Source organism: Mytilus galloprovincialis, chromosome 1, assembly GCF_965363235.1.
Source record: "Mytilus galloprovincialis chromosome 1, xbMytGall1.hap1.1, whole genome shotgun sequence".
Taxonomy (NCBI): domain Eukaryota; kingdom Metazoa; phylum Mollusca; class Bivalvia; order Mytilida; family Mytilidae; genus Mytilus; species Mytilus galloprovincialis.
The window spans coordinates 72,528,597-72,541,479 of record NC_134838.1 but is presented as its reverse complement, the minus strand read 5'-3'; the positions used below and the strand labels follow the sequence as shown (position 1 = coordinate 72,541,479).

Below are 12,883 nucleotides of genomic sequence, written 5' to 3'. Positions count from 1 at the left end.
TATACATCCCTAGATTTATTATTTATTTCCTGATGAATTCCATTATGAAGTGTTATCTATATATTTTTAAATTTTTAAAACTGGTGAATTGTTTTATTCTTGTTTATCAAGTCCTTCTAGATTAGTTGTATTACTTAACAAAATTGGTTAAACATATAACTAATATGTTTGTTTTGAATCAGAACATTGAACCATAACTTTATCCTGCAATTGGGTGTCTTACTACAGATACAGCTCTACAGATGTCGCTATTCTGTATCTGTATACTATACAGATATCGCTTGACTATTTTATTTATTGTGTCTGTTTAGTTAACGCATCGTTGTAAATATAACGTAATTTGATGAGACTGTCATCAAAGTTAAAGGGTTAGCGATATAAAACCAGGTTTAATCCACCATTTTTTACATTTGAAAATGCCTGTACCAAGTCAGGAATATGACAGTTCTTGTCCATTCGTTTTTGATGGGTTTTGTTATTTGATTTTGCCATGTAATTATGGACTTTCCGAATTGATTTTCCTCCGAGTTCAGTATTTTTGTGATTTTACTTTTTGAAAGCTCCGCTCACTACCGGACTACGTTTGTGTATTGTTGTTGACGAGTATTGTAAGAACCTGCGTGACCTCAGAATATGTATTGCAGTAGCATTCAAATGACGTGTTACTTGACCTAATGCGAACTAACGATTACTTTGATACGTTCTGATTGTTTCAAACATTTCTTTAGAGTAATAAGAATTAAACCAATGTTCGGATAACAGACAAACATGAACAGAAGTATTTTCTACGACAAAAATCATCGATTTAAAACTTGAATGTGTACATGGGATACAAAAGCAACCATGTTAATTTCGGCATGCATGATGATGTTAAATGAATGTGAAGTTCAGTTCTAAATTCTGAAGCGGAGGACAACTGGTAAACTTCTGTTTCAAATTCGACTATGTCTTGTTATTTGTTTTTACTATTGAAATTAGTTGTTATGCTGAAATTTATGATTATTTACCTTGAGCGAAGTATTATTTTAACCGTTCTAAATTCTTTTTTTTGCGAACCCGTCTTAAGCTAAATGTGTGATTGATTATTACTACGCGGGTCTCAAGGGATTTAAAATCGAAATAAATGCAAAAATGTGAGTTTTTGTGTCTTTCAAAGAACAAACAATATACAGAATTAATTGCAGGATAGAGACAATAACTGTTTACTGTCTATAACTATCAGCTGTTTTTGTAATCGAGTCGAAACAGGAGTAATTACACATATTTCTTAGCCTCGAAGAAATGCAGCAGATATTTAAAGACACTAAACAGTTATTGTCTATATAATGTAACACTTAATACTAAATAGATTACTTTTCTAGAATAACCGTACTAACCATAATAACCGTAATAACCAGGTATATATTCAAAATGAACGCTTGTAATCAAAACCAAGTTAAAATTGAGAAAAGAAAGGGGTCAATGAGACAACAACCCGACCAAAGAGCAAAGCGCAGCCCTCAATGGGTCTTCAACACAGCGAGGAAATCCGGCAGCCGGAGGTGGGTTTCAGATGAACTCCTTTGAGTTAATCCGTAACCAGTACATTTAAGACAGTAATTTCGTGATCATTGAAAAAAACAATACTAAAAACGCAACATGCAACTCTTAATTATTTCAAAATCAATACGCGCTGATTAAAAAACAATTTCCCCAATAACCGTAAGAAAAGTATATAGATGAAATCATCAAATGAAAAAAAAAAGATATATCAGTGATTCCGATTCCAAAAATTGTTAACGTTTAATGCATAATTCGCACTTGCGCATTTCAGTCTTGACAGAATAATATTAGCACTTGCATATTTTCTCGTTGACAGAGACTTCTATGTTGTTAAGTTTGATTGGTAAACAATATTTCTCAAGAAATGATATAAATTTTGAAAACTTAAAAAAAGTAACAACAAACTCATATAAAGAATATACATAAAAGACCAATTACCTTGTGTACAATTGAATCCCGTCCATCCGCTATTACATCCATCAATGCATTCTCCAGTGGTGTGAACACACGATGACTGTATGCAGTTTATTGAACAATTTTGAAGACACTTACTTCCATAAAAGCCAGAAGTACACGCTGTAAAACCAAAATACCAGATGTATATAACGTATATGTTAACGATTCAAATCTAAATTGAAATCATTTGAAAGTACTATTTTATCTTTTTATGTATACGAATGATAATGGTAGCTATTTCTGTCATAGCTTATTTATTGTTATATAGGAACAGATACTACTACATTTTAGTTGAGCTTCAGTATTAATAGTATATTGTGTTATTTTTTGTGTCAGGAACTGGTACACCAAAAATATGTAATGTAGTTGTCACATACGCAATCATCGCCTTATGTTAAGAGCATACGATACAGTTTTGATCCCGTATGTATAGGCTATTTGTTGCCTGATTTAATCAAATATGTAATAAAAAATATACCTTCATGTGCCACTTTTTGAGTTGAATGAGGTCGACATTTTGTATATTTGCTCAAAATTCGGATTTGTGAACATATCTTCCATTTCGAAAGAAAGCCATAACTTTTTTGTTTCAAAGATAAACAACAAATTGTTTTTTGTTAAATAATTTGTAATTTCTGTATTTTATAAGTATCCTAAAATATTATGCATTTTTTATTCAGAAATAACTCTTATTTATCAAATGGTCATGCATTAAGAAAAAAAACGTAATTTTTTGCTGTAGATTATTAAAATTAAAAAAAATACAATATTTACATTTTTATAAAATTTGGTTCACATAATCTCCCTGCAAAATGAATCAAAATGTCGTTTTAAAAAATAGGGGTTCATGCACTCGTTTTCAAATTAAATCAATTTGAATGATAAAAATGAGTCGAAAAATGCATCTTTTCCCGATATGTCATAGTTTGACGTCGCGAAAATAACATTTTACGTTAGCAACGTCATTACTTTCCCTGTAACTTATCGTATGTCCTTAATCAACAGATGGTTGAGGCATCGATTTCGTAATTGTTGTTCTTTATACAATTTTGTTCTTTTAAAAATGAATGGACCTGTAATTTTAACCCATGTTTTCCTTAATTCTTGATTGAATGGAATAGCGTAAGATACACATATTATTGTCTCGATGTCAATTTTCAATATGTGAATAAAATGCACAAAACCAAAGCTTATCTATAGAAATATATTTGATGTGTATACCTTGTTCACATGTTTCACCAATCCATCCATTTGAACAGCCAAATAGGCAACGTCCGGTTTCAAGGTCACATGGTCCATGACAATTCTCTGGACATGCTCTATTACAAAGTGGATCATATTTAGTAGATGGACAACCTTAAAACAAATACATATTCAGGGTATAACATGAAGACATTATTAAATTAACAAAAGGTTATCGTAGTTGTTTTCTTAATCATAGTTGCCAATAAATTTGGCATTATAGAACACAGTTTACATTTTTTTTTTTTTATAAAACGAAAACCTGAAATATTTTAAATAAGAAAAGAACATTAATATTTCAAGTTTCATTGTAAAATTGTACCTCAAGTAATATAGTGGCAAAGTCGGAGTTGTGACAGCTCCCACGTGACTTATTAAAAAAATACAATTCCATTATATTTTGGATTTCGTAGAATTTTAACTGCAAAGAAACAAACTCTCTTGTTTGAGAAGCTTTTAAAGTAAATGAGCATAAAGATGGAATTTATACCTTGTATACCTTTGCAGAGCGTACTTTTACATGCATTAATGTGGATAAAGAAGATTATATTGAAAAATTTTCAAAGCAATACAAAATTCAATTTACTTAGATATACTATTGAGGTAGATCATAAGTATATATTTTTTGAGACAGAATTTTACTATGTTTTTTTCGAAAATTTAATATAAAGTATTGGTCACCGTGCTATTTTTCAAACTATGAATCGTTGAAAATTACCAAAATTTGGTTAGTTTGTTCATGAAAAAACGCGATTAGTGTGCATAAAAAAAGTTCTATGAGATAGAATTTTGAAATAAATTGTGAGAAGATAGGTTTCATAATATGTTTTAAGAAAATAAAAAGAAAACATGGTGTCACCGAACTTGTTTTCTTGCTACAAGTAATAATAAAAAATTTCCCTATTAGCCCAGTATAAATTTTGTACTAAAAGAGTTATCTCCCCTTAAATGGCTCATTTGATAAAAAGGATTTTAGAACCCAAAAAATGATATTTGTAAAAATATTTTGTATAATACAATTAATTAACAAGTTTTCTTTATATATCAAAACAGTCTAACCATCGAATTGTAAATCTCTCTCCAAATTTGCAAATTTAGGCAAATAACTAGACCGATTTTGTAATGTGATTGTACAATCCAAGATGGCGGTATACCATGAATCTACCTTAAACATATTGTTACAGAAAAGTACCATACCATCACTATGAAAAACTTTCAAATACATATAACAGTTCTAATCTTTATAGCAAAGAAATATTATATCATATTAGAAGACTAATTGCACAATCTAAACAAATTCAATAGTCGTCAATTGCAAGACATCCTCTTATAGATGGGATTAAAGCCCTTATGCTTAATTCTAACCACCTTGTCCCTTAGCTCTAAACTTTTAACCTAAAACACTTTTATAACTTAATACTGTAAACCAAATATTTTCGCAGATACTTTAATTCACGTTTCACCAATTCTAGTCCACTTAGCGTAGCGGCTTTTTTAAATTCTCATTTACTTAATGTAGTTGAAAAGTGAACGATCAAAGTTTTCCATATTCGCGACGATTTATATTTGCGTTATGTTTATATTCGCGAAAGTCGAGAAAATAAGTTGGTTTACAGTATAGACATTTCTTGTAATATTGTGGGCTACACAAAGTAATGTATGGAGTTACGAAACTATAGTCCACATTGGCCAATTATCTATATACTTATGTACAAATAATATTCAGCTGACTTTTTTTAGGACATTTCTCATGTATCGTATGTTTCTTGTGTAAATGTAATGTTTGCATGTTATCCCATCAGGATTTTAAATTCTGCACAAATATATAATGGAACCTGATCTCATAACATTTCATACTTTGTATCGATTTAAATACTCACCAACGATTCCAATTTCACAAATTTCTAGTTCCACTTTTGCACTTTGTATAGATACTATGTACGTCAAGTATCTTAAAACGGAATACACACTGATGTGTCTTGGTAAAATTTCTCCTTGATATAAAATTGTTTCATTTTCTACGTTATCACTTTGATTTGAAGCGTATATTTTATGTACAAGACCATTGACTGTAGTATGCACTGAAATAAAGGAAAACCTATTACAATAATAATAAGTTTTATATATACAAGTAACCCTTTTTATATTAATTATTGAAAGTCATCAACTCTCAGCCACTAAATAAACAATGCATGTATTAAATAATATTAATTTCCTTTGTGTCGAATGTTATAATTATCTAAATTGATAATTATACCAATGATATTTGTCTATGTTGTTATAATGTGTTTTAATGAGTTTGTACTGATTGTTATGATGTTCTGTTTTAGGGTTTCTTTTATTAAAATATATCTGATTATTTATGTTTATTTTTCACCCAAAAAAAATAAGATTGTTTTTGGATTTAAACAAAGTCATGTGAAATGTAATGATAAATTTTAAATTTTAAAAATTTTTAATCTATGTATCTATCATGTCTATGTTGAGTGTATTGACTTATTTTAAACAGTTATCAAATATTTTTTTCTGTGGATATTAAATCACAAAATTGTCTACCTAAAACAAAAGTCCTTCAAATTTACATTCGCTAGATGCATCGAAAAAAAGAAATATCGATTGTACTTAATTGTTACTTACAAATATATACAAACAAAGTAAGCTGTCAATTAGAACTTTTCCTTTTCCCTTGGCTGATTTGTATTACGTTACATACACATGTCTAATTACATTATATTAGCTAGAATATGCAGTGGAACCATAAATCGGAGCTTTGTTTAAAGGTATAACTTTGTTTTGTAATATTGTTTATCTACAGAAAAACATTGATGATGGTCCAAAAAAAATCAAATACCTGAATGCATGCCCTTTACTATCAATTCACTAAGAATGGTGTAACCAGATTTATTTAAGAAAAAAATTAGACGATTTAAAATTGCGTACAAACAAAATGGACAAACATTTACTCAACCAAAGGAAAACTGAAAAGGTGAAAACATTGAAGGAGCAGTACCAAGTCAAGAATTTCATCAGTTGTTGCATAGTGTCATATTTAGTACGTACACAGTTTGTTTTCGTAAGTTCATGCTGTATAATACCAAACCGTTTCAAGACTTTTACGCTATTACATATTATTATAAATGTTTGTAGACTCGGCGAATTTCATAGAGTAATCTATATATTGATGCAGTCTAAAAACATCTTAATGTATTTTTTTAATTTTTTTTAAAATGCTCGATTCGTAGTTGTCCTACTGGCGGATATGTCACAATCTGACGTTTAATTATTGATACTCGAGGTAAGTACAAATATCGTCCGTGTACATTTACGCCAAACATTTGTCATTTAAAAAGAAAAATAGATCTCATAAAACATATGTATGTCCCGGTCAGGAGCCGCTGGTTTTTGTTAGTCCTGCTTTTTTTATGTTGTTTGTTTTTCAATTTCATTTCATTTAATTTTTATATTTTTGATTTTAGTGTTACATCCATTTGCACATGTCCTACTGGCGGATATGTCACAATCTGACGTTTAATTATTGATACTCGAGGTAAGTACAAATATCGTCCGTGTACATTTACGCCAAACATTTGTCATTTAAAAAGAAAAATAGATCTCATAAAACATATGTATGTCCCGGTCAGGAGCCGCTGGTTTTTGTTAGTCCTGCTTTTTTTATGTTGTTTGTTTTTCAATTTCATTTCGTTTAATTCTTATATTTTGGATTTTAGTGTTACATCCATTTGCACTGAACAAGTACATATTTTTTTAGGGGCCAGCGGTATGAAGTCCGCCTCCGGGTGCTGGATTTTCCCGCTGTGTTTAAGACCAATCGGTGGTCTTGAGCTCTTTTCTGATCTTTAATCGGGTTGTTGCCAATGTTACACGTTCCCTATTTCCATTCTAAATGTTATCATACATATATATATATATAAGGATATTTGGCATGTTCCAGACACATGTAGGTATACAGTCGTACGTGTTTTGTGGGTTAACTAATCAATAAAAGTTGATACCACACACAGTGCACATGCATACATAATTTACATGTTCTTCGAGATATTATGCTTAAAGCAAGGGGAAAAAAGTAAACCGTGAAAAATTTATAAATATTGTCGACAATTTTAAAATAAAAAACACATATATTGAGACAAATTTCATTTCGTTCTACTCATAATAAATAAAAAAAAACTGAAAATATTTGATAATTTTTCAAATTCTAATTTTGCAAAGTAAAATGAAAAATGTTCTACGTTAGAGCATTTTTCATTTTCAATTTGTAATGTCAAAATGAAAAATGCTCCAACGTGGAGCATTTTTCAATTTGTTTTTTAATATTGAAAATAGAAAAATGCTCCAACGTGGAGCATTTTTAATTTTCAATATTAAAAAACAAATTGAAAAATGCTCCACCTTGGAGCATTTTTCATTTTTCATTATTTCAAGTCAAAATGATTCTTTTTTCATTTTTCAATATTTTAAGGCAATTGAAAATATAATATGTGTTACATTTTAATGTTTGTTTTCTCTTATTTTTGATTGTAATTTCACATTGCGATAAGACGTGTCACGGTACTTGTCTATCCCAAATTCATGTATTTGGTTTTGATGTTACATTTGTAATTCTCGTGGGATTTTGTCTGATGCTTGGTCTGTTTCTGTGTGTATTACATTTTAGTGTTGTGTCGTTGTTCTCCTCTTATATTTAATGCGTTTCCCTCGGGTTTAGTTTGTTACCCCGCTTTTGTTTTTTGTCCATGGATTTATGAGTTTTGAACAGCGGTATACTACTGTTGCCTTTATTTGACGTTATCAATTTCTATATTCACCTTTAGAATGAAATTAAAATATATTGTTTTTCTTGAACAAGCAAATGCAAATGTTTAATTTATCCAAACTGTTGATAAAGTAAATCATTTTCAAAACAAACTTATTATTATTTTTTTAATATCTTGTGAAATAAAAAATTGTCATCGCATAAATATGATAAAAGTCAAATCTCATAAGGAAAGGATTTTTTAAAACTGACTTCGAAAGATTTTTGTAACATGTTTTCTAAACAACTTTGAAATTTTTAGTGCAATTTGCAAAATCTATTGTGTCAGTTTAAAATGACATTTGGCGCAAATATACACGGTCTACGTATAAGTAAAAACATAATTTATGATAATGAATGAACCATTTACAAATTAATACTGATAGTAACATAATACAAGTCTGCGAATTCTTGCAGACATATAAATCAAACTGTCCAACACTGTTAGACGATCGTATTATTTCAAGGTAGTTTCATGATATAAACTTTCTAAAAAAGAAAAGAGATGATAAGGCCTAGTTGATAAATATTCCTGAAGTATCATCTTACTTACGTGTTATAGTGTATTTTTTTTGTCTTTGAAAAAAAATATTCATACCTTTTAGTCTGTGTTGGTAATATCTATTTGCATTGATTCTATACTTATATATCTCGTCATTGTCTTATTGTGCTCTGATAAATCTTTGTATTCTTGTATTTATTGTTTTCTTATGTGCTTTGACTACTTGTCTTTTTGCTCTTCTTTGCTGTCATATTTGTTTATTTTACTGTTTATAGTGATTAAGATTATAACACAATGTAGACACTGTACCCCTGATTTATGCAACTGTCATTCAAGTAAAACATTTAACTAGCTATTAAAACAAAGTTCCATATCCTAGTGCCACATATGGAAATGTCAGGAATATAACAGTTGTTATTGGTTCGATTAATGTGTTTGAGATTTTATTTTGCCATTTGATTAGGGACTATCCCTTCTATATTTTCCTCGGAGTTCGTTTTTTTTTACTATTTTGTATAGAAATGCAGAGCAAGAAATAAATGAATCCATTTCTACATAGTACCACTCACTTGATGAAACAACTTTAAGTTGAAAGGTACACACTTAAAATTAAAAGTGAAATATTTTTTCAAAGTTACAAGTGTCCTTATATGTATTGTTATTGTCAATCCCGTCCAATTGAAATAAAGAATACATAAGATACAGCTAGTCTGCGCCATATCTTGACTTACATCTAGAAATAACCAATGATGGTCTGTTGAGAAATTAATAAAATTACGACACAAGAAATACATTCAGCTTCCCATTTTTATAATTGTCCATTTCTACATGTATGTATCAAGATTCAATCAGCGCCTGCAAATGAAATATTTATGTCCTAGTTGATACATTATTCCAGACTTGCATTCCCTTTCAAATTTTCCTTGCTAAGTGGTTGCTTTTTACAGAAATCTATCGAACATGTAGTACAAGTAATAAAGTTGAAATCATAAACTCAAACATTTAACCGACGCCATCACAGAGTCGATTGACCGTTATGGACTTTTTTGCACAGGTAACGACTGATATGATATAGTTGTCGTAACCAAAATCCGTCCGGCTTTTCACAAGATATGATCTATTATTTATCACAGATGTCTTAACATGCGCATTACATGTCAATCATAATTTGCTTACCTTTCGGAGGAATGCAACCCCCCTAATGTGTTTGGTTTGTTAGTGTTGCTTAGTCTTTTTCAACTTGCCATTGTCAAATTATTATAAGATATGAGTTTGAAATGTACCTTTTAGGCGTGCGACATATTTGGAAAAGACACTTAGTTAGTTACTGTAATGCATCCACCTAACACACAGCTGATTTATTTACACGTGATAGATGAATATCTGAACTTTTTTGCCCGGTGGTAAAAACTCGTACAGTGCAATTTTTGTAAAAAAATGAATAAAAAAAAGAGATTTAATTTAAAAATACTTGTGTTTCAACGTTAATTACTATATTTTTACTTCCTCTTTTTTCAATACCATGTATTGTTTTTTTTGCGGTTAACAGATTTTAGTATAACTAAACAAGTAAAAAAAATATTGTGTTTTTTCGAAGAAAATGTTAGTTTTATCACAATTTTGTATTTTTTTTCAAAAACCTACCCTTTTCAATTACTTTAAGTTATGTTTGCTTATTTGATTTTGTTTTAAAACAAAACATATCTATTCATCATTCCAAGTTTTTACCCAGTTTAATACATATTTTATTAACTGTATTAGGTGTCAGACCACCAATTTCCTTCTCCAATTTACAACGTGAAGGTAACTACTCTGACACAAAATAGTCATATCATTCGTTTGAAAGGGTTTGAAACCGTAGCATGCTTAATTGCTTCTATTGGAAACAATTTGGATAATGGGGGTCGGGCAGATCTACTAGCTGATTTGGGAGTATACGCAGCAAGTACCGTTGAAAAAAATGCTTTCTGGAAAACAATTCAAGAAAGCAGTTCGAGCTCTTACTCTTATATATGAAGCAATGATGTGGCTATGGGTATCCTCTTATTGTGATTGGTGTAGGACCACATATTAACTTACCAGATATTATTTTTAACGTCCTTCCGATGTGCTATGATACATTTTCTTGTGATATGTCCTCGTGGAATCAGAATAAGGCCATCCTTAACTTTTTAGTTGACAAGCATCGAGCACCTCTTATGAATGAATTTGAGGAATGGAGCTCTGCTGTGTTATCTACTATCAGATTTTGGGACCTGTTTTTGAATTCTGTGAGTAGCATGCTACAAAACTGTCCAGCATAGAGAGCGATTGGTTTGATACACAAAACCAGGCCAAAAAGTAACTAAGTTAACAGATATATGTGACTATACCCTGCTTAAGTCATCAATTGTTTGAACCAGAAATGTAGACTATTTGGTAACATCATCACAGTTCATATTATACAGCTTTTAGGTGAGCAACAGTTAAATCAAACGTTTATGTTTTATGCTCATAAACATCAAACAAACTTCGAAATCCATGTGTCCAAACATAAAAGTTACAAAATTATAATTTTATTTGAGAGGTTTAGTGTAATTTGATGTAGGATGTAGAGGTTTAGAACTAGTCAACAATTAATCATACCTTTGCTTGTAAGATGAAGTTCTGTTACAATTAGAATTTCTTTCATGTCAACCTGAAGCCGTACGTTTTTTCCAACTGTTTTGGAACACGTTGTCTGATTTCCATCATTTGCTAGATTTGCTGGTTGACTACCACTTGGAATCTGTGAGATTACACCATCATATGCGAGGTTATCTATCATAGACAAATCATGAATAATAATCTTTTGTTGGTTTGTATAAATTGCCAATTGGTATAAGTAGAATTTTTTGTATTCTTGTATAAGTTTCGCTGTGAAAAAAAAAACGCGACGAAAAGTGACTGTGTTTGTTTTATATGACAATTAACTAAATAATACAAAGTAATTTATACAATAAAACTTTATGAATCCAAAGTAATTAAGTAAAACTATCTTCATTCAACGAAAATACATGTAAACGAAAATAAATGAATAACAGTATTTAGCAACAGTTGGTTTTAATGTGCAAATGTCGTATGTGTTTTGGCTTTTATACGTTTTGTCTCTAGCTTATCTTCTACAGGTTTTTTCTAGAAAAAAAAAGTAATTATAACACGCACTGACGTCCATTAGATACTTTTTGTTCGTCAAATGTGTTTTTGACAAAAAATAAAAAATAATCATTATAGAAACGACTTTTGCGTTCATTGTATACATTTAAAAATGTTTCAAAGTGAAATAAGAACTAGCACTACTTAGTGGATTGCTTAAATTTTATTTGTTGTGTCCCATATAAAGACAGAAGGCGGCAGAGAAGTTCACAAGTTAATGCAATCGATTTGTTCTGTCAAATATCATGAACAATTTGTAAAGTTACTTCTAAAAAACAAATACATTTGTCAACTCTCTCTCTCTCTCTCTCTCTCTCTCTCTCTCTCTCTCATATGTGCACTAGATTCTACTCTCCATGCACCATATCATTCAACTGTATCTGCAGTAAAATTTCCATTCATACAATAACCACAAAGCCAGGTTTATATTTAAGTCTAAGTTTATATGTAAAGTTTCTTACACTTGTTGCAAAAATATCCAGTTCGTCTTTCCTTACAACCTTTTGTACATACTGCTGTGTTCTTATCGCAAACACCACTCAAACAGTTTTCAGAGTTACACCCTAATATGCACGAACCATTTCCAGGATAGCAATGTTGATCTATACAACTTTCTGTACATGACATATTGCAATCTTTACCCCAAAAATTCGTCTGACAGCCTGAAAATTTTAAGAAAAAAAATAATAAAATGAGTGACTTTTCATACATAATAATAAAATCATTTAAACCATGTTTGCAATGAAACAGACCTTAACACAATTCATATATAGGTTATAAAAAACATTCCCTAACAAATTGAACTTTTGACAACAAAGCAAATCAATGAAATATGGTCTTCATTAAAATTATTTGTTTACTGCTGCGTTCAACTTTTGGTTTGCTAGAGACATATTTCTATTTCTTAATTCTATTAGAATTCTCCCATTCAGAATAACATTTAACTTACCATTTATGACAACATAACATAATTCAATAATACTCCCACTCTCACGGCTTGCCGGTACATCATCATAATAAATGACGTATTGTCCAAGTTGATTGCATGAAATAGTCTGAGTGATGGCTGGAACACCTGCAGGATCTTGGTAGCAGAGATCATAACCAAATGGAGGAATGGTCGATGTATTAGATACATACAATTTAAATCCATT

General features: G+C 30.3%; 1 protein-coding gene across 1 annotated transcript in view; it reads right to left on the bottom strand.

Moving 5' to 3' along the window:
- The window catches only part of LOC143083056 (receptor-type tyrosine-protein phosphatase epsilon-like), a 41,222-nt gene extending 28,859 nt beyond the window's left edge, over nt 1-12,363 (bottom strand). Inside the window, exons 1-5 of the mRNA XM_076259214.1 lie at nt 12,191-12,363; nt 11,181-11,354; nt 5,121-5,321; nt 3,220-3,354; nt 1,981-2,118 (exon numbers count right to left, since the gene is read on the bottom strand). Coding sequence (XP_076115329.1) covers nt 1,981-2,118; nt 3,220-3,354; nt 5,121-5,321; nt 11,181-11,354; nt 12,191-12,356 — 814 coding nt within the window. The 5' untranslated portion in view covers nt 12,357-12,363. The remainder of the gene's footprint in view (nt 1-1,980; nt 2,119-3,219; nt 3,355-5,120; nt 5,322-11,180; nt 11,355-12,190) is intronic.
- Nucleotides 12,364-12,883: the final 520 nt, after the last annotated feature.